At 67.0% G+C, this 20,477-nt stretch overlaps 2 protein-coding genes across 6 annotated transcripts; one reads left to right on the top strand and one right to left on the bottom strand.

Moving 5' to 3' along the window:
- Positions 1-270: 270 nt before the first annotated feature.
- Positions 271-4,506, bottom strand: AP1M2 (adaptor related protein complex 1 subunit mu 2). Its single transcript, XM_051775366.1, has 12 exons — positions 4,317-4,506; positions 3,786-3,942; positions 3,621-3,688; positions 3,377-3,507; positions 3,158-3,305; positions 2,563-2,689; positions 2,347-2,489; positions 1,666-1,737; positions 1,410-1,568; positions 760-885; positions 500-575; positions 271-390 (listed from the first exon to the last, which is right to left on the bottom strand). The coding sequence occupies exons 1-12, from the start codon at positions 4,356-4,358 to the stop codon at positions 368-370; spliced, it is 1,272 nt and encodes a 423-aa protein (XP_051631326.1). The 5' UTR covers positions 4,359-4,506; the 3' UTR covers positions 271-367.
- A 680-nt stretch (positions 4,507-5,186) lies between these two features.
- Positions 5,187-19,721, top strand: SLC44A2 (solute carrier family 44 member 2). 5 transcript variants are annotated; one of them, XM_051775363.1, is made up of 22 exons: positions 5,187-5,305; positions 7,976-8,024; positions 8,154-8,227; positions 8,743-8,827; positions 8,909-8,993; positions 9,105-9,218; positions 9,461-9,521; positions 9,695-9,818; positions 10,004-10,087; positions 10,314-10,426; positions 10,637-10,768; positions 11,547-11,646; positions 11,754-11,846; positions 12,089-12,173; positions 12,456-12,718; positions 12,801-12,895; positions 13,549-13,652; positions 13,994-14,067; positions 14,243-14,313; positions 14,468-14,556; positions 14,917-15,001; positions 15,423-19,721. In XM_051775363.1, exons 1-22 carry the CDS (start codon positions 5,263-5,265, stop codon positions 15,542-15,544), a joined length of 2,145 nt encoding a protein of 714 aa, XP_051631323.1. In that variant the 5' UTR covers positions 5,187-5,262; the 3' UTR covers positions 15,545-19,721. The 5 variants fall into 5 exon arrangements, with proteins under 5 accessions (XP_051631323.1, XP_051631325.1, XP_051631324.1 ...); XM_051775365.1 differs by lacking the exon at positions 5,187-5,305 and adding an exon at positions 6,472-6,628 and having other exon boundaries at positions 17,329-19,721; XM_051775364.1 differs by lacking the exon at positions 5,187-5,305 and adding an exon at positions 6,472-6,628.
- The last annotated feature ends 756 nt before the right edge of the window (positions 19,722-20,477 follow it).

The following is a 20,477-nucleotide window of genomic DNA, read 5'->3' as shown; positions in this document are numbered from 1 at the left end:
CCCTTTAGTCACGTGACAAAGGAACGCCCCGCCCCCTGCCCGGCAGGCCGGTCCCGCCCCTTCCCGCTCTTAAAGGGGCAACGCTCCCACCAAAAGGCGCGGGTGGGTCCCACCGCATCCCCGCGCACCCCCAAAGCCCCCCCCCGATTCCCGCCCCCGTCGCACCCCGAGACCCCCCCGCCGCTGTTCCCGCTCCCCCCAGACCCACTGAGCGCCCCCCGACCCCCAAAGAGAGCAGCGGGGCCGGTGGTCTCAGCTCCATCTTTATTGGGGCAGAGGAGGAGGAGGAGGAGGGTGGGCAAAGGGTGGGGGACCTGGAAGGGGGGGGGGGTCCCTGGGGGTCCAGGGGGTCTCTGGGGGGCCCCCCTTAGCTGGTGCGGAGCTGGTAATCTGCAAGAGACAGAGAGAGGAGGTGAGGAGGGGGCTCCCGGGCTGGGGGTCCCGGGGGAATTCCAGGCTCCCGGGCTGGGGGGGGGTCCCGGGGGTCTCCCCGACTCACCCCCGCTCTGGGTGATGTACCGCACCCAGGGCAGCGCCTGGTACCCGCTCTTCTCGATGATCTTCATGTACCGCACCTGGGGGGGGAGGGCAGGTGGGGAATGACCCCCCCACACACCCCTCGGGCACCCCGACCCCCGACGCCCCCTCCCCGGGCACCCAAAGAGCCCCTCCGAGCACCCTGAACCCCCTCTCCCCCCAGGTACCCGGACACCCACCCCGGGCACCCAAAGAGCCCCCCCAGGCCCCCCCCGGGGGTACCTGGATGCCCGAGACGGTGAAATAGGGGATCTCGAAGCGGACGCTGATGGGCGGCCGCCCCTCCTCCTCCTCCTTCTCCACGCTGGGCAGCCCGAAGTGGGCGCGCATCAGGTGCTCCTTCCCCCCCTGCGGACCCCACAGCGGGCACAGCCCAGAACCGGGCACCCCCCGGGATGGGGGACACCCCCCGGGATGGGGGACACCCCCCAGGATGGGGGACACCCCCTGGGACAGGGGACACAACCCAGGACAGGGGACACCCCAGGATGGGGGACACCCTCCAGGACAGGGGACAACCCCAGGATGGGGGACACCCTCCAGGACAGGGGACACAACCCAGGACAGGGGACACCCCTCAGGATGGGGGACACCCCTCAGGATGGGGGACACCCCCCAGGATGGGGGACAAGGGATAGGGGAGACCCTGGAATATGGGAATGGGGGGGGGGAACATGGTGGGACCTCCCAGGATGGGGAACTGGGTGGGAGGGGGGGACACATGACACGGGGGACCCCCCAGGACAGGGTTGGGGGGACACAGGGGCCCCCCCAGGACAGGGACAGGGGATGAGGGGACATGGGGGTCCCTCAGAATGGGGTTGGGGGCACAGGAGGGACCCCCCAGGCCGGGGCCCAGGGCGTGTCCTCACCGGGAAGGACTTGATGCTCCAGATGACGACGTTCCTCTCGGGCAGGTACCGCGCAGCCCCCACCGTGGTCTTGAACTTGGGGGAGTCGGCGTCGCTGGGCACCGGCACCGCGATCTCCACCCCGTTGGCCACCGACTGCTTCTTGAACTGGCCCTTGGCCTGGGGGGGGGGGGGACACACACGTGGGGGGGCTCAGGGGGCGGCTGGGGGTCCCTGCAGGGCAGGGAGGGACCGAGGGACCCCCCCCAGCCCTCACCTTGACCATGATCTCCACCCGGCTGTGGGAGAACTTCTCGATGACCGACTCGATCCAGATGAGCGGCTTCACCTGGGGGGGGGCACGGGGGTCACCCCCATGTGCTCCCCCCCGCCCCGTGTCCCCCGGGTGTCCCCACCACCCCAGGAGGGTCCTGCCTGCGTGGACAGTGGTGATGGAGTCATAGAGGGGGGCCCAGACCCATGGAAAGGGGGCTCAGCCCCCCAGATGGGGGTCCCAGCCTTGAGATGGGGATCCCAGCCCCACAGAGGGGGGTCCCAGCCCTACAAACTGGGGTCCCAGCCCCGAGATGGGGGTCCCAGCCCCAAGATAGGGGTCCCAGCCCCGAGATGGGGGTCCCAGCCCCACAAACTGGAGTCCCAGCCCCACAAACTGGAGTCCCAGCCCCACAGAGGGGCATCCCAGCCCTGAGATAGGGGTCTCAGCCCCACAAACTGCAGTCCCAGCCCTGAGATGGGGGTCCCAACCCCACAAACTAGGGTTCCAGCCCCAAGATAGGGGTCCCAGCCCCGAGATGGGAGTCCCAGCCCCACAGAGGGGCATCCCAGCCCTGAGATGGGGGTCCCAGCCCCAAGATGGGGGTCCCAGCCCCGAGATGGGGGTCCTAGCCCCCAAGATGGGGGTCCCAGCCCTGCAGCCCGTGCCCCCCCCCGGCCCCACCTGGGTGTGCAGGCGGTAGGACATGAGCTCGAAGTCCCCGTCGGGCGGGATGAAGGAGATGGTGCGGTCGTTGTCGAAGCGGGACAGACGGACGCACTGGTGGAACTTCACGTCCTCCAGCTCCACCGACTTGTTCTTCCCCCCTGGAAGGCAGGAGGGGGTTTGGGGGGTTTGGGGGGGACAGGGACAGGCCCCCCCCCTGCCCACAGCACTCACGGCCCGTCAGCTCGAAGAGGACTCGGTCGTTCAGGCCCAGGCGCAGCTCCGGCATCCCCGAGAGGAAAACCTTCAGCTTGATGGTGCCCACGATCTCGCTCAGCACCACGCTGCCGTTGGCGCTCACCTGAGGGCACGGCACGGCACAGCTCAGCACCGGCACCATCCTCATCCTTGGCACTGTCCTCATCATCGGCACCACCCTCATCGTCAGCTCCATCCTCATCATCAGCACCATCCTCATCGTCAACACCATCCTCATCATTGACACCATCCTCATCAGCAGCACCATCCTCATCATTGACACCCCCCTCATCATTGGCACCGTCCTCATTCTGGCAGGCCCCCCCAACCCTGGCAGACCCCCCCAGCCCTGGCAGACCCCCCCAACCCTGGCAGACCCCCCACAACCCTGGCAGACCCCCCACAACCCTGTCAGACCCCCCCCAACCCTGGCAGACCCCCCTAACCCTGGCAGACCCCCCAACCCTGGCAGACCCCCCTAACCCTGGCAGACCCCCCAACCCTGGCAGACCCCCTCCAACCCTGGCAGACCCCCCCAACCCTGGCAGACCCCCCCCCGTGCCCCCCTCACCAGCAGGTTGACCGACTCGATGACGTCGATGAACACCTCGTTCTTCTTGTAGCGGATGCCCTCGGAGCGCCAGGACACCGCGTTGGTCACCGTGGTGGGCACGCGCGACTTGCCCGTGTCCAGCTTGTTGCCCTCCTGCGTGATGTACCTGCAATGGGGGGGGGGGTGAGGGGGCCTCGGGGGGGTCCCCGGCACCCCCCGGGCCCCCCCCGCACTCACTCCTGCAGGATCTTGCTGTCCGTGGTCTGCGGGAACCCGAAGTCCATCAGCTCGTCCAGCAGCTCGTAGACGATGACGAAGTTGTCGCGGATACTTTCCTCCTCCAGCTCCTTGAAGTACTCACAGAACACCTGGGGGGGGGTGTTCAGGACACCTCTGTCACCCCCCTGGACAGGGGAGACCCCCACACTGGGGAGACCCCCACGTTAGGGGCACCCTCACCCCCCAGACCCCCCGAACTCACCTCCACCACCTTGTAGAGGAAGGAGTAGACCAGCGAGGCGTTGCCGTTCTTCTTGGTGGTGGCCACCACTGCCGGGGGGGTGGTTAAGGAAAGGGGGGGGCACCGGGGGGTCCCCCCGGCTGGGGGGGGTTCAGAGGGGCCCGGGGAGGGGTCCCCGAAGGATACGGTACAGGTTGGCGTGTTTGATCCACAGGAAGTGGACGTGGCCGTGGGTCAGGAGGGGCGTGAGGGTCCCCTCCTCCTCCCGCTGCAGCAGGACCCCCATGAAGTGCTCGATCTCCCCCAGCCCCACGTCCCCCTTGTAGTTGCGGCTGATCAGCGGCTGTGGGGCGAGTGGGGGGGGGGGTCAGGAATGGGGGAACCCCCCCCTCAAATCGCTCACCCCCTCCCCGGGGTCACGGGGTCACCGCCGCTGACCTTGGCCGACCTTCAAGGGCGGAGGGGACAGCGGGGTGTCCCCCACCCTGGAGACCCGGGTCCCCCCCGGGGGAAGGGGGGGCTTTGGGGTGGGTGTAACAGGGTGGGAGGGTCAGAAGGGGGGGGACCCTCCCAGTCCCGAACCCCTCACCCCATCCCCGGGGTCACGGGGGTCACCGCCGCTGACCCCGGCTGACCCTCGAGGTGAGCGGGGACAGCGGGGTCCCCCCCGGGGGGGTTTGGGGTGGTCGCGGCGGGGTGGAGGGGGGGGGGTCTCACCTTCCCCTTGAGGTCCAGGATGAAGAGGGCGGAGGCGGCCATGGCGCGCGCGGCACCGTCACCACCTGCGGCACCGTCACCTGCCCAGGTGAGCGGCTGCGCCCAGGGGCGCGCGGGGCCTTAAAGGGGACGGCCCGGCCCCACGGCCACCCCACCCCCCCCCCGCCGGGGGTCCCATCCCTGCGCCGAGAGGGGACCCCCGGGCTCGGCCACTCCCCGGGGGGCTCCGGCCACCGCGACCCCACGGCCTTGGCGGGGGGGGACGCGGGGTGGTGGGACCCCCCCACCCAGGGGACCCCGAGATGGCTCGGAGGGGGTGGGCAGCTCTTGGGTGATTGGGTACCCCACCCTGGGGGGCTCTGCACCCCCAGATCCATGGGGGGGGGCCCCGCAGCCCCCGTATCCCCCACCCTGGGGGGAACCGCACCCCCCGACCACCAGATCCCCCCACTTTGGGGGGTCCTCGCACTCCCAGCCCCCTGGACCCCCACCGGGGAGTCCCTGTACCCCCAGATCCCCCACCGGGGTGGGGTTTTTGTACCCCCAGACCCCCGTATCCCCCACTCTGGGAGGCGCCCGCACCCCCAGACCCCCCGATTCCCCCCCCGTGGGGTCCTCGCACCTCCGCATCCCCCCCTCTGGAGCATCCCCGCCCCCCCAGACCCCCGAATCCCCCCCTCCGGGGAGTCCCTGTCCCCTGAGAACCCCACCCCGGAGGACCCCCGCACCCCCAGCCCCCCGTTGTGCCCCGCCCCGCAGCCCCCGGTCCCCGCGGAGCCCCGGGCGGGGCGGGACGGCTCCGGGCCCGGCCCCGGGGGCGGGTCGGTGCCGGGGGCCGGTGGTCGGGGCTGGGGGCCGGGCCCGGAGCCGCCCCGCCCGCAGCCGCAGCCCGGGGGGTGCCGGGGGTGTCCCGGGGGGGTCCCGGGGAAGCGGCGGAGGAGCCGCCATGGACCGACCCGCGGGCAGGAGGGACCCGGACGGCGATTACGGTACCGGGCACCCCCCACCCACCCCGGGGCTCCCCGAGACCCCCCCGGCTCTGGGGACCCCCCCCCCCCCCCCCGGGCAGCCCCTGGGGTTTGGGGACTCGCGGATTTTGGGCACCCTCAGGGTTTCTTTTGGGGACCCTCCGGCTTGGGGGGATCCCCAGGGGATTTAGACACCCCCCCCCCAGGTTTGCGGGGTCTCCTGATTTTGGGATGCCCACGTTTGAGGGAGGACCCCCAATGTTCGGGGACTCCCACGTTTGGGGACCCCCACGTTTGGGGAACACCCCCTGGCGTTGAGGACCCCCCGTCCAGCCCCTGGGACCCCCCCAAGGAGGCCGCCGGGGCGGGGCCTTCGCGTGTGTTGGGGGGGCGGCTCCGGGCTGGGTGGGGGGGTCGGGGTCGGGCCGGTGCCGCTGCCCCCCCACACCCGCCGGGGGGTCCCGGGGGGTGCCCCCATCCCAAGGGGGACACAGGAGGGGGGGACACGGGAGGCGGCACCGGGACCCCTTCCCGGGGGGGGCCGCGGCCCTCGGAGCCCCCCAGCACGCGGGGCCGCGGCGGGACCCTCCTGATCCCCCCCTTTTCCTCGGAGGGGGGGTCCCCCCGGCCCGGCCTTTGTTCCCTTCGCGCGGGGGGGGGGGGACGGGACCCGCAGCCCTGACATCACCGGCGGCCTATGGGCGCCGGGATCCCGCCGCTATTCCCGGTGATTTATTTACCCGAATGGAACCGGGGCGGGGACGGGACCGGCGTCACCGGGCGGTGGCACCGCCCTCCAGCCCTTTCCCGGCTGGAACCGGAGATTTCCCGCCCGTTCCCAACCTTTGGGCTCGGTTTGGGGGGCCTGGACAGCGCCCCGGTGCCCCTCGGTACCGGTACCGGAGCCGGGTCCCCCCCGTGCCCGCCGGAGCCCCCCGGGGCCTCTCGGTGCCGGAGCCGGTTCCACCGGCGCCAGAGAGGGTTCCCCCCGGTGCCCGACCCCTCCGGTGCCCCTCGGAGTCCCCCGGTTTCTCCCGGTGCCGGAGCCGGTTCCCCCCAGTTCCCCCGGTGCCGGTGCCCGGCGGAGCCCCCCGGTGTCCCCCCCGGTGTCCCCCCGGTGTCCCCGGGAGCCGGGGCTCTGCGGGGCGGGGTCCGGGCCGTGTTTACGCCCCGGAGGGCGGATTTTGGGGGACGGTGACGGAGGAGGGGCCGGCCCAGCCCAGCCCAGCCCAGCCCAGCCCAGCCCAGCCCGGCTCGGACGGGGACGGGCAGGGCGGAGGGTCCGGGGCCACCGGGCGCTCGCCGGGATGGGGGGACAGGAGGACAATTACTACGGCAAACACGGTAACGGGGGCGGGGGGATCGGGGGGGGCCCTGGGTTTCGGCAGCGCGGCCGGGGGTCGGGGGCACCGGCGGGGGTTCGCCGGGGGTCGGGGGCACCTTTAGAGCTTCGCCGGGGGTCGCGGGCACCGTCCGCCGCGGGCTGGAGGCACTTTTAGGGGGTCCACCGCGGCTTGGGGGCACCTCTGGGGGTTCCCCGCGGGTCGGGGCCCCCTCGGCCCCCGGCTCGGCGCGGAAGGAGTCAAAGGGCCGCGGAGAAAGGCGGAAAAAACGAACCCGAAAGGGGCGGAAAAAGGGGCAATAAAAAGCGAAGCGAAGCGAAAGCAAAAGCGGCCGCGCCCCGCACGGAAGGGGCCGCGGGTTTGGGGGCCTCGGGGGGGCTGCTGGGGCCTCGGGGCGCGGGTTTGGGGGCCCGGGGGGCCCGCAATGAGGGGGGGGGGCCGCCCTCCCCGGCGGCCGCAGAACCGGCCCGACGGTCGCGGTCGGAGCCGGCGCCGGGACAAAACCGGCTCCGGCGGTTCTGGGGCGTCACCGCGGCGCCGGCACCGCCGGGATCGGGGTCCGGGGGTCCCTCAGGGTCGATCCGACTCCCCCTTCCTGCAGCAGTGACCCTCCCCACACCCCTCCGGGCCGCTGTTTTGGGGGGGTCTGGGGTGAGGGTTTGGCGATCAGGGGTCGGCCGGGGCTGGAAAGGGGCGCCCCGAGGGGAGCGAACTCCGGCGCTCCCCCAAAAATGTCCCAAAGCGAGAGTGTCCCCAGCCCGGGGCTGCTGTGACACTCCCTCCCCAAAAAACAGATGCGTCCCTGCCCTGGGGCTGCTCCGAGCCCCCCCAAAGACCCCCCCAAAGCCCCGGCCCCCCCAGCCCCGGGCGGCTCCCACGGTGGCGCCGGCGCTGGCTCCGTTCCCACCCTAAAAATAAAGCAGGAGCAGCGGGACGGGGCCGGAGCGCCGGGGGGGCTGTGGCGGGCTGGGGGGGGGGGGGCCGGGCTGCTCCGGGGCTCTGCGGGACCCCCGGGAGTCCCCCCGCTCACCCCAGCCCCGCTCTGCCCCCGCGGCTCTTTGGTGCTTCCCTGGGATTTGGGGTCTCTGCGGCGTTTCCGCGGGATTTCGGGTCTCTCTTGCCGCGACTCGGGGGCATTTTTGGATGGAACCACGTGGAAACAGGTTTTCCAAGGGAGGGGTTGTTTCCACGCCCGGGAAGCGGCTCCGCGGCAGGGAATCAATCTGGAGATTGTTTTGGTCCCGGTTCCCCTTATCCTGCGTGCCCAGGGGTGAGGAGGAGGAGGAGGAGGAGCCCCTTCCTCCCATCCCATCCCGTCCCCCCATCCCGTCCCTCTCCCTGCCCGCAGGAACGCCGCAGAAATACGACCCCACTTTTAAGGGTCCCATCTATGACAGGTAAGTGGAGCCCCCCCGGAGCCAACAGAGCCCCCCGGGGTCCCCAAACCCGGGGTTCCCAAACCGGGGGTCCCCAAACTCGGGGTCCCCAAACCCGGGGTCCCCAAACCTTCCTCTCCCCGCTGGCAGGGGCTGCACCGACATCGTCTGCTGTGTCCTGCTGGTCGTGGCCATCGTGGGCTACGTGGTGGTCGGGGTCGTGGGTACGTGCTGGGGGTCGAGGGGGGGTTGGACCCTGTGCTGAGGGTCAGGTCTGGGGGTTCAGGGGGGTTGGACCCTGTGCTGAGGGTCGGGTCTGGGGGCTCAGGGGGGGTTGGACCCTGTGCTGAGGGTCGGGTCTGGGGGCTCAGGGGGGGTTGGACCCTGTGCTGAGGGTCGGGTCTGGGGGCTCAGGGGGGGTTTGGTTGGACCCTGTGCTGAGGGTCAGGTCTGGGGGCTCAGGGGGGATGTTGGACCCTGTGCTGAGGGTCAGGTCTGGGGGCTCAGGGGGGATGTTGGACCCTGTGCTGAGGGTCAGGTCTGGGGGTTCAGGGGGGTTGGACCCTGTGCTGAGGGTCGGGTCTGGGGGTTCAGGGGGGGTTTGGTTGGACCCTGTGCTGAGGGTCGGGTCTGGGGGCTCAGGGGAGGTTGCCCCCCATGCTGAGGGTCCTGCCCCTCTGGAAGGGCTGTGGGGGCTGCAGTGACCCCGCTGGCTCCAACCCCATCCTGTGCCCCCCAGCCTGGACCCACGGGGACCCCCGGAAGGTGATCCACCCCACCGACAGCCGCGGGCAGTTCTGCGGGCAGCAGGGGACCCCCAACGAGTGAGTGCCCATCCCGCCACCCCAGAGACCCCCCCCGGGGCGCCACGGGGGTCCCCCCAAACCTTTTGGTTCCTTCTGCAGGAAGAAGCCTTTCCTTTTCTACTTCGACATCGTCAAGTGCGCCAGCCCGCTGGTGCTGCTGGAGTTCCAGTGCCCCACCACGCAGGTACGGCCCGGGCCCTCCGCCCGCCCCGAGGGGTCCCCACGGGGCACTGGGAGGGGGGGATGTCCCGCACCGTCACCTCCAACCCCCCCCCCGTGTCCTGCCCACCCCCAGATCTGCGTCAGCAAATGCCCCGACCGGTACCTGACGTACCTGACGGCCCACGGCGTGCCCGGGGAGCTGGGGTACTACCGGGACTTCTGCGTCCCCACCTTCGACCCGCGCAAGGTGGGTGGCGGTGCCGGCGTTCCCGTGGTGGTGCCGGCATTCCGGTGGCAGTGCCAGTGTTCCGGTGGTGGTGCCGGCATTCCGGTGGCAGTGCCGGTGTTCTGGTGGTGCCGGCGTTCCGGTGGCAGTGCCGGCATTCCGGTGGTGGTGCCGGCATTCCGGTGGTAGTGCCGGCATTCTGGTGCCACAGGGGCGATTCCTGCCCGGAGCGTTGACGGCTCTCGGTGTCCTTCCTCCCCCAGGGTCCCATCGAGGTGCTGAAGGACAGGGAGTGCCCGGCCATGCTCATCCCCAGCACCCCCTGTAAGTATGTCCAGAATTAGCGGGGAGCTCGTTAACGAGCTCGTTAACGATTCGCTCGCTCTGTCCCTGCTTCTGTAGGGATGGTTTGGGGGTCGGAGGCTCCCGTTTGGGGGTCCCTTGGGGGCTTCGGGCTGGTTGTCCCGGCTGAGCCGCCCCCTCCTCTCTGTCGCCAGTGGCGCGGAGGTGCTTCCCGGCCATCCAGGCCAAGAAGGGCGTCATCATGGTGGGCAACGAGACCACCTACGACGACGGCCGCGGGCACCGCAGGAACGTCACCGAGCTGCTGGAAGGGGCCAAGTGAGTCCGGGAGCCGCTTAACGAGCGGCTCCGTTCGTTAGCGCTGCTTCGCCCGGCGAGGAACGAGCGGTTTCACCCCAGCCGGGGTCTGGTGTCCTCTGGAAATCCCGCACCAAAACCCGCCTCCATCCCCCCCCGGGCTCCTCGGAGCTCCCGCTCCATCGGCGTTTCCCGTTGCCTTGCAGGAAAGCCAACGTGGTGCTGGAGACCCGGCAGCTGGCCATGAAGATCTTTGAGGATTACACGGTGTCCTGGTACTGGATCATCATGTGAGCACGGCCCTCCCTCCCCGGGGGCAGAGCCGGGTGCTGGGCCGGCACAAACAGGGCAAAACTCAGGGATTTAATGATTTCCCCCCTGTGGTTTCCATGGGGCAAAGCGCAAAGTGCCGGAGGAGCGGCTTTGCTCTGCTCCTCCTCACGCAAGTCCCACATTTGGGGTGCCCCGTGGGTGGCACGGGGGGGGCTGTGACACACCAGCACCTTCCTCCCGCAGAGGCCTCGTCATCGCCATGGTGGCCAGCCTGATCTTCATCGTCCTGCTGCGCTTCCTGGCCGGGATCATGGTCTGGGTCATGATCGTGATGGTGATCCTGGTGCTGGGATACGGTGAGCAGGGGGGGTCGGGAGTGCCTCTCTGGCTTTTCCCTACTTTCCACTCCCTATTTTGAGCGGGATTTGCCTCATGGAAGCTCACGCTCCGTGTCCTTCCGGGTGCCTTCCCCCCGAACGTCGGCGCTGGTGGGGTTGAGCGGAGCCCGCCGGCGTCCGGCTCCGCTTTTCCCTGAAAACGGGACAATCTCCCGCTTTTCCCCGCAGGAATCTTCCACTGCTACATGGAATACGCGAAGCTGAAAGGGGAGGCGGGCTCGGACGTGTCCCTGGTGGACCTGGGCTTTCAGACCGACCTGCGCGTCTACCTCCACCTGCGGCAGACGTGGTTGGCCTTCCGTGAGTGCCGGGGAACAGGGAAGGGGGAGCACGGGGGGTTTTGGGGGGTCTCCTTGCGAAGGAGGGGCTTGAGGGGTTCAGGGACCTGGGGGTTTCAGGGACTTGGGGGGTTCAGGGATTTGAGGGGTCAAAGGATTTGGGGGGTCCAAGGATTTGAGGGGTTCAAGGATTTGAGGGGTTCAGGGACTCGGGGGGGTCAAAGGATTTGGGGGGTCCAGGGATTTGAGAGGTTCAGGGATTTGGGGGGTTCAGGGATTTGAGGGGCTCAGGAATTTGGGGGGTTTAGGGATTTGGGGGGTCCAGAGATTTGAGGGGTCCAAGGATTTGAGGGGTCCAAGGACTTGGGGGGTCCAGGGATTTTGGGGGGGGGGTGTCCAGGGATTTAAGGGGTCCAAGGATTTGGAGGGTCCAAGAATTTGAGGAGTTCAGGGATTTGGGGGGTTCAGGGACTTGGGGGGTTCAGGGATTTGGAGGATCCAGAGATTTGAGGGGTCCAAGGATTTGGGGGGTCCACGGATTTGAGGGGTTCAGGGATTTGGAAGGGCCCAGAGATTTGGGGGGTTCACAGGAGTGGGGGAGTCTTGGGGATTTTAGGGAGTCTCAGAGATTTGGGGGCAGGGGGGAATTTAGGATTGGGGGGAGCAGGAGCGGGGGGATCCTGCCGTGTTGGACGTCCCTGGGGGGGGTGGGAGGGAAGCCACGAGGGGTTTTTTCCCCGGGAAGGCAAAGGTGGTCTCTCACCACCCCCATTCCCGGGGCTCCCCTCGTCCCCCGGCAGTGATCATCCTGTGCGTGGTGGAGCTGGTGATCGTCCTGCTGCTCATCTTCCTCCGCAAGAGGATCCTCATCGCCATCGCGCTCATCAAGGAGGCCAGCAGGTCCGGCCGGCCCCGCCCCACGGCCACTGCCCCCCCGTCCCGTCCCGGCGTCTGGGGGGGCTCCCGGCACCGCGGGCTTTAACCGCGGCGTGGCCGTCCTCTCGCAGGGCCGTCGGTCACGTCATGTCCTCGCTGCTGTTCCCCCTGTGCACCTTCTTCCTGCTGTGCCTCTGCATCGCCTACTGGGCCAGCACCGCCGTGTATCCTTTGCTCTTCCCCTGCCCTGCCTCCCTGTTCCCCGGCAAGGAAGCTGCCCGCCAGCCAAAGGGCTCCCCCGGGCGCGGAACGGGATCCGCTGGCGCAGCGGCCGCCTTGAAGTTCAGCCCCAAACCAGCCCTGGGTGCAGGAGCGGCGGGGGGAGGTTGGTGGGAGCGGAGCAGAGGCTGGGTTGGGGTTGGGGTTGGGGCTGGGAAAGGGGCTCTCCTTAACGGCCGCTCCGCAGCTTCCTGTCCACCTCCAACGAGGCCGTGTACAAGGTGTTCAACGAGTCCGCCTGCCCCTTCTCCGGGCAGACCTGCAGGCCGGAGGTGAGGGCACGGGGAAACCTGGCAGACATGAGACCCTTCGTGGCGTGAGAAGCATCCTGGTGGCTCTCGGAGCCCCCGCGCTCCTCCCCGGCGCGGTTCCAGCTTTCTTTCCGAGCCCGGCCGTGTCAGGTTGTTCTCCCCGAGCCACCACATGCTTGGAGCTGGTCTGAGCTGACCCTCCTGGGAAGCTGAGCGGGATAAGGATGTCTCTGAACGCCGGGGCTGCTCGGGGGGAAGGGGACACATCCCCGGCCGCCACCGACACCTCTGCTCTGCCCGCAGACCTTCAACACCAGCAACGTCACCAAGCTGTGCCCCGACGCCCAGTGCCTCTTCGCCTTCTACGGCGGCGAGACGGCCTATCACAAGTACCTCATCGTGCTGCAGTTCTTCAACGTCTTCATGTTCTTCTGGCTCGCCAACTTCGTCATCGCCCTGGGCCAGGTGACGCTGGCGGGCGCCTTCGCCTCCTACTACTGGGCCTTCAAGAAGCCCGACGACATGCCGGCCTTCCCGCTCTTCTCCGCCTTCGGCCGCGCGCTCCGGTACGTCCCCGCGGGCGGGGGAGACCCCGGGTGGCTCCCGGAGGTTGTCCCCTCCTGATGGGTCTGGGCGCTCCCGCCCCAGGTACCACACGGGCTCGCTGGCCTTCGGCGCGCTGGTCCTCGCCATCGTCCAGGTCATCAGGGTCACGCTGGAGTACCTGGACCACCGGCTCAAAGGTACCGGGGCTGCGATGGCCGTGAGGGGCCGGGCGAGGTCGGCCGCTCCCCGCGGCCCTCGAGTCCAGGGGAATCGCTGCAGGGTTTCGGGGGAGGATCAGGGTTTTCCTCTTAGGGCCCCGTAGTCGCCTCTTTGTCCAAGAAAGGAAGAAATCCTTCCCTGGCAGGGTGGGCAGGCCCTGGCACGGGTTGCCCAGAGAAGCTGTGGCTGCCCCTGGATCCCTGGAAGGGTCCAAGGCCAGGCTGGACTGGGCTTGGAGCAACCTGGGCTGGTGGGAGGTGTCCCTGCCCGGGACAGGACGAGCTCCCAGGTGCCTTCCAACCCGAACCGTTCCATAATTCGGGATTCTGGGAAGGGTTTCCCGGGGCAGGAGCCAAGGGACGTGCCGTGGCTCCGGGCTCAGCCAGCCCGCCCCGGGGGCCTGTGCGGGTGCCAGGGAAGTCTGTGCCGCGCTCGTCGGGGAACGTAAACAGCGAGTGGGAGCGTGGGAAGAGCAGACGGGGCTCATCCCACTGTCTGCAGCCACAGGGAGGCTGAAAACAGGGCACGGGGGGGAGGCCGTGGTGGGACAAGGTCTCCACCAGGGACCTTGGAGTCGCTGCTGGAAGGTCCGTTTGGTGCTGATTTTGGTGCCGATTTTGGTGCCCTCCAGCCGCAGAGAACAAGTTTGCCAAGTTCCTCCTGAGCTGCCTCAAGTGCTGCTTCTGGTGCCTGGAGAAATTCATCAAATTCCTCAACAGGAACGCCTACATCATGGTGAGAGTCGCCCCAAACTGATGCCCTCGGGGGGGCCCGGGGCTGCCGTGGGGGCGTCTCGGCGCTCCCGGGGGTTTCCCTGGGCGGCTGTTGGGAATCGTGTCCGCCAACGTCACGGGAACGGGGAGCTCTGCGGCTGCTTGGCCGGCAAACCTCGGTCTCAGCCACCTCACGTTGACTTTGGGAAGGGCCCTCTGTGGGTGGGCGGGCTCAGCTCTGGGTCTCCACAATGCCCGACCCAGGGTGGGATTTACCAGAGACCTGCTCCGGGATGGGACTCGTTGGTGGTGACCTGGGTGCAGCCCCGTTTCTCTCTGCTCTGCCCCGTTTGCCCGCTCTAGATCGCGATCTACGGCACCAACTTCTGCACCTCGGCCCGCAACGCCTTCTTCCTGCTGATGAGGAACATCATCAGGTGAGATCCCGCTGGCCAGGAGGGCTCTGCTCCGTTACTTCCCAGTCCTTCCCGCTGCCCGAGGTCACCCCCGACCCGGCTCCCCGTCCTCGGGGCCCTCCCTCCCTCCCGCGCTTCCATCGGGGCCTGGGGCGGGGAGCGGATGGGGAGTCTCATCCCTCCCTCTTGTTTCCAGGGTGGCCGTGTTAGATAAAGTCACGGATTTCCTCTTCTTCCTCGGGAAGCTCCTCATAGTGGGCAGCGTCGGTAAGCGCCGGGCACCGGCAGCTCCTCCTCGGGACGTCCGGCTGCCGGAGCCGGTTGTGCCGTCCCAGGACCTCCACTCAGGTCACCCCTGCCGTGTCCCGTGTTCTGTCTTCCCCACCCCACCGCCGTGCCCATCCCGTGTTCGCTTTCCCAGGAATCCTCGCCTTCTTCTTCTTCACCCAGCGGATCAAGCTGGTCCAGGACACGGCGCCACCGCTGAACTACTACTGGGTCCCCATCCTGGTGAGCCGCCGTCTGGGGCCGGGGTGACCCCCGAGGCAAAGGGCAGCGATGCCCCAGGCGAGCCCCCTGCCCGCCCCCGGCGCCTCAAGGGCCGTCTTTGTTGGGTGTTTTTCCACAAGCCCTTTGTTGGCCGCGCGCCCTCCCCGCGCTGCCCGCGTTGGCCTCCGGCCGCCTCGTCGTGCCTGAGGCCTTTTGTCCCCCCTCGGGCTGCTCTGAACAGTCCTGCCCTGTTCCCTTCTCCCCCTTCCCCTGGGGAATTCGGGATTCAGCGGTTTCCTCCTCCTCCTCCTCCTCCTCCCCCCGGGGCGCTCCGGGCTCTCCCTGTGGTGCCGCGGCGTGACCGCGCGGCGTCTCTTGCAGACGGTGATCGTGGGCTCCTACCTCATCGCCCACGGGTTCTTCAGCGTGTACGGCATGTGCGTGGACACCCTCTTCCTCTGCTTCTGTGAGTACCCAACCCTGGGGGGGGGGGGGCAAAACCCCTCCCTCCCTCCGGGCTTGAGTTGGCCACATTTGGGGGTTGGCTCCAAAATCCCCCCGGGGTTCCCTCCGTGTGGTTTCCTCCCGCTTTTTTCCTTTCCTGGCTCCTCACCTGCCTTCTCACCTGCTTCCCCCTGCCCGCTGCAGCTCCTGCCTCCCTCCTGCTCCTTCTCTTTTGGTGCTTTTCGGTGGGATTAACGCAGCTAACTTCAATTTCCCTTTTCCCCCCTCTTTTTCCTCCTTTTCCGCCCCTCCCGTGTCTCTCGTTCACACATTCTCCATCCTCCATCCTCCATCTCCGCCCTGTCTCTCTCTCTCCCCGGCTCTCCCGCTGCTTTTTCACTCTCCCTCCCCTTCACGGCCGCTCCTTCCCGGGGTTGGAAAAGGTGAAGACCTGGAGAGGAACGATGGATCTCCCGAGAGGCCTTACTACATGTCCCCCGAGCTCAGCGAGATCCTGCTGAAGGGGCACCTCGAGCCTTCCAAAAGCGCCGATAGCCAAGGCTAGGGGCAGCCAAGGCTGGGGGCCGGCGCCGTGTGCCGGGGGCAGGACCCTCCCGGCCCCCCCCTCCCGACCTGAGCAGCTTCTCGGTGCCGCTCTGTGCCCCGGGAGCCCTTCCAGGGTAGGGGGGTGCCGACCCTCTCAGCGCCCAGCCCGCCTTCCTGCCCAGTGACTCGCGTTCCCGCAGCCAGAGAACCCGCCCGGCGCCACCGGGAGTCGGGGCCGGGACCAGCCGGGTCCCCACGGGCGCCCAGAGATGTCTGTTCCTGACCACCAGGCGTGGGTGCCCAGAGATGTTTGCTCCTGACCACCAGGCGTGGGTGCCCAGAGATGTTTGCTCCTGACCACCAGGCGTGGGTGGGAGGGCCGGGAGCGGGACGGGGGTTTGTGGGACGGGCCGAGTGGGTTCCACCGCCCCAACCCGGTCTCTGGGCGCTCCCCTCTCCAAGAGCAGCAGAACTTCCCTCGGCCCTCCCCTGGCCCCTTTCCCGGCCCCTTTCCCGGCCCCCTTTCCCGGCCCCCTCTCTATGCAAACCGCAGAACTCGGAAGGTTTCTGGGTGAGGCTGCAGAGCTTTGGTTTCTCACCTGCTGCTTCGGCACAAGGAGGTTCGGAGCCTCCGGGACTCCGGGGGTTCAGAGGGTCCCTCCTGGAGCTTTGGGTGCTGCGGGGGCTGGTCCTGGGAGCTGCTTTTCCCCTGGGAGGGGTCGAGTGGGTTGGTTTGTCACGAGTGGGGGGCTGTCACAACTTCCACGCTCTCCCGGGGCGTAGCTGGAGATGATTCCAGAGGCCATCCCAGCCCTGGAGGGCTGTGGGAAGGAAGAAGGAGCCTGTGGGGAAGGGAGGCGAGTCCCCACACAGGCTGTGGTGCCCGGGGGGGGTCCGTGAGGGCGAGGCAGTGCCGGGGGAGCAGAGCGAGCGTCCCCAGTGGGATGGGGGGAAATCACAGGGGTGTGACCTCGGGGGGGAGAGAGATCAGCCCCCAAAGTGCTGAGGGGGGTGTGTCACAGCCCCCCCCCCAAAAATGCAGCTGTGTTTCCTCCTCTGGACAGCCTGGAACCGATCGGGATTTATAAAAGCAGCAGAGCCCCCTCCCAGCCCCCCGGGCAGCCAGAGCTGACCCCGAGCTGTGCCCTCCCAGGACGAGGCCGTGGCCTTAACGCTCCTGCTTCCAGCCCAGAGGGACCCAAATCCCTCCCCAAACCCCCCCCCCCCCCGGGTGCCCTCGCTCTGCTCCGGGGCCCTGTGGGTTTTTTTGGGGTTCGGGGTGTTGTTTTCCCGGGATTTTCCGACCCCTTGGTGCAGTGGCATGTTGGGAATGCTCCTCGTTGGGAATGGTGAATCCCAAGGGGAATCGCTTTGCATTGGGGTCTGGAGCCCCTGGGAAGAGCCGAGGGGATCTCCCTTCCCTCCAGGGGACCTCCCTTCCCTCCAAGGGACCCCTTTTCCCTCGGCTCTGTTCGACTTTTCCCCCCCTGGAGTAACCCAACACCCGATTTTCCGCTTTCTCCCAAATCCCCCTGGGCTGTTCCCGGCTCTCCTGGGACGAGGGAGAGGGGGGAGCTTGGCGTGTTCGGGCACGTTCGTTGTGACAGAGGCAGAGAAGGGGGAAGCCCTCGGTGATGGCAGAGACTTGGTTTGGCCCGGGGTGGTGGTTGGAGGGTCCCAGCTGAGCCAGGCCCGTGCCCGCCCCGCCTGCATTTGGTCCGGGGTGGTGGTTAGGGGATCCCAGCTGAGCCAGGCCCGTGCCCGCCCCACCTGTGGGGCCGGGGGGGGGCTTTCTCTCGGCAGTGGAAGACCTGGAGCGGAACGACGGCTCGGCGGAGAAGCCCTACTTCATGTCCCCCGACCTGAGGAAGCTGCTCAAGAAGACCAACGCGGGGCAGGCGGACGCGTAGCCCCGTCCCGGCCTCCCCCGCCGCCCGGCCCCTCTGGAATTTGCCTTCCCGGACCTCGGACCCGCTGGGTTCCTCCCGCCAGGGGGGCTCGGGGAAACGGGGATTGTTGAGGATCCGACGCCCGGGGCTCTGGCAGGGGCACAGTCCCTCCTCCCGGGGTGCTGGTGACCCCAAAACGAGCTCCGTTGGGTTTGATCCCGGTCCTTTATCCCGGTAAACGTGTTCCGCGTTCCCTCGGCGCTCCGGCGGATCCGGGCGTGGAGGTGACGGGAGAACGAGCCCGGGGGGGGGTCCGGGCGGCTCCTCGAGGGGGTTTTTCAGTCGTGGCCCCCCCCCAAAAAATGTTGAGCTGCAGTTGGTGATTCCATCCGGAGAGCGGGAACGGGCTGGAATGGCCTCCCTGCTCCTGCCGCCCTCCGGGGACGTACCAGGGCCCTGTTTGGGCCCCAACTAATTAATTCTTTTAGGAATAAGCTAATTAGTGCTTCTGTAGCCGCCTGTCGGGGGTGGGGGTGGTGGGGAGCGAGGGGTCCCCGGGCAGAACTGGGGGGTTGAGGCTCTGGTTGGTTCCTGCACCTCCTCTCCAGGACCGGCGGCTTCCGCCGATTCCTCCCCAAAATCCGCGTCCCGGCATCCAAAACCCGGCAGTTTGGGGCAAACCCTTCCCCAAAGGCTTTGCTTTTTGGGAGAGGGGGTGCTGGGTGGATCTAGGCGGGTTTTGGGGTCGTTTGGGGTGGTTTTAGCAAACCCACGGGCAGCCAGCGCCTCGCTCCTGCCCGAGGGAAGGTCCAGGGCTTTGGCAGCTCCTGGCACGTGGGGGAGAACAAAAGGGACTTTTGGGGGCTGAGAGGGGGCTAATTAACTCTAAAATACAACTAATTAACCCCAAATCATAACAGAATTAACCCCCCCCCAGAGTCCCTCGAGCTTTTTATCCCGGTTCCCTCACGGTCTTGGGGGTTTGTGTCAGAGGGGGGAACGTTTCTACAGAATTATTCAGTGCTTTGGGGGCTTTTTTGTATATTTTGCTTTTCTGAGGCGTTCTCGGTTCTCTAGTTGATATTTTGAGCTTTTCCCGGGAATTCTGGGGACAGGTTTTGGGCTCTGCTGCCGCCGGGCCGGGGATCAAAGGCTGTAATTTGCTTAAATCCCCCCTTTTTTTTCCCCCTCTCCTATCTCAGTGCAGGTGATCGGTGCCCCGGGGTAGGGCTGGACAGGGAAGGGGAAGGGGAAGGTGAGGCCAGGGAAATGAAGGAAGAGGTAAAACTAAGAAGGTGAAGGGAAAGTAAAAAAAAAAAATGAAGGGAGAGGTTAAAAACAAAAAGGGAAAAAGTAACGGCGAAGCTCTGCAGGAAAAAGGTGAAATAAGGCTCTGTTTGGGGTAAGTGGGAATAATTCAGGGAATAATGACCAGGCTTTTCCAGCACCTCCAGCCAGTGTTTCCTGCTGCTGGGCCTGAATTAACTCACTTTGTCCCCTCCCTGTGCAGGTTTCGGGGGGATTTGGGTTCAGTTTCCACTCGGAATGTCCCCGTCGGGGGTAAATTCCCTCTCGCCCCTCCACTCTCAGCTGTTTTCTTCCCAAATCCAGACCCTTTGGGGGTGAAATCGCTGCTGGAAGCAGCCGAGGAGCATCAGGAACTCTCTTTGCTCCAAAAGCCAAAATACAGCGGGAATTGGGAGGGCTGGAAGTGGTGGAGGAGAGAAGGAATTTGGGAAAAACGTGTTCTTGGGGACGCCGCCGGGCTGGCTCGGCTGCCTCCCGGCAAAGGAGGGACTTGAGGAGCAGAATTAAGGATTTTTAACTCCCAAGAAGCCCAAAGCGGTTTGTTTTGTTTATTTTTAAAGGGGAAAACTGCCCGTGCCGGGAGCTCCGGACGGGGGAATTGTTCCTGTCAGGGTTTTTTTGGGAGAGCTGAGAGCGAGGGCAGCTGTCCGGGGGGATTTCGGTGTCGGGAAAACCTTCACACTCCACGGCCTGGGCTCTTTCTTCCCGGAGCTTGCGCTCGAGGCATTAAACGACCCGGTTTTTTTTAGGAATAACGGTTCTTTTTGCTGCCTGGAAATGCAACTCCTGTCCCTGCAACTCCTTCCCCTGATCGGGGGCCGGGCGAGGGGTGGGGGGAAAAAAAAAAACCCTCCTAAAAAATGCTAAAACCCGCAGGGCTGGTGTTCTACACCAAAATACTCATTTTTTTAAGCGCGTTTCTGAGGCATTAACGACGCTGGTGCTCCGGGGGGGGGTCCGTCGGTGTCGTGACCAACAATAAAAAAGTGCCTGTTTGGAGCTCGCCTGGTCGTGTCCTTCCCTCCCACCTCAGGGCTCTGTGACCCATCCCGCCGGTTTTCACCCCAAAACAGCACACTTACTTCAGTTTGGGATTCAAAAAAAAAAAAAGCAAAACACGTTTTTGAGGTCAAACCCCTCCGAGAAAGGTGTTTTTGAGGTCAAACCTCTCCAAAAAGAGGTGGTTTTGAGGGCAAACCCCTCCAAAAGAGGCCTCTTTGAGGTCAAACCTCTCCAAAAACCAGTCGTTTTGAGGTCAAAACCCTCCGAAAAAGGTGTTTTTGAGGCCGGCCCCCCCTGAAAAAGCAGTCTTTGAAATCGTTTCCCTTGGTTCCTTGTCAGAGAAGAATCTTACCGCTGAGCTCCTCTGCTCAGGTCCCCCCGGGAGTTCCCTCAGGTGTGTCCCCTCAGGTGTGTCCCCTCAGGTGTGTCCCCTCAGGTGTGTCCCCTCAGGGTCCCCTCACGTGTGTCCCCTCACGTGTGTCCCCTCGGGCCGCCCCCCCCCCCCGCACCGGCCCGTTCCCGCCACCGCTCTCGGCCCCGCCCCCCGCACACCACCCTCCCTCCGCCCCCTCCCATTGGCGCCGCCTCCTGCCCATCACTCCGCTCCGCCCTCTCCCATTGGTCCGAGCCCTCCGCCCCCTCCTCGGCCCCGCCCCTTCTCCCTGTCCATCACCCTCCCTCCACCCCCTCCCATTAACTCCGCCCCCTGTCCGTCAGCCCCCTCCGCGCTCTCCCATTGGCCCGCGCCCGCCG

The sequence above is a fragment of the Manacus candei genome, unplaced genomic scaffold (assembly GCF_025592945.1).
Source record: "Manacus candei isolate 608988 ecotype Guabito, Panama unplaced genomic scaffold, ASM2559294v1 h1tg000293l, whole genome shotgun sequence".
In the NCBI taxonomy this organism is placed as follows: Eukaryota; Metazoa; Chordata; class Aves; order Passeriformes; family Pipridae; genus Manacus; species Manacus candei.
Note: the sequence above shows the minus strand (reverse complement) of the source record. Positions and strands in the feature narration are given on the sequence as shown.

Excerpts from the sequence above, each read along its gene's own strand:
- AP1M2 (XM_051775366.1), bottom strand. The coding sequence starts at position 4,358 with ATGGCCGCCTCCGCCCTCTTCATCCTGGACCTCAAGGGGAAG. Across the intron at positions 2,690-3,157 it reads TCGAGTCGGTCAACCTGCTG|GTGAGCGCCAACGGCAGCGT; the intron begins GTGAGGGGGGCA and ends CCGTGCCCTCAG. Across the intron at positions 391-499 it reads GTACATCACCCAGAGCGGGG|ATTACCAGCTCCGCACCAGC; the intron begins GTGAGTCGGGGA and ends TGTCTCTTGCAG.
- SLC44A2 (XM_051775361.1), top strand. The coding sequence starts at position 7,771 with ATGGAACCACGTGGAAACAGGTTTTCCAAGGGAGGGGTTGTTTCCACG. Across the intron at positions 11,847-12,088 it reads TACTGGGCCAGCACCGCCGT|CTTCCTGTCCACCTCCAACG; the intron begins GTATCCTTTGCT and ends GCCGCTCCGCAG. Across the intron at positions 14,314-14,467 it reads CCTCATAGTGGGCAGCGTCG|GAATCCTCGCCTTCTTCTTC; the intron begins GTAAGCGCCGGG and ends TCGCTTTCCCAG.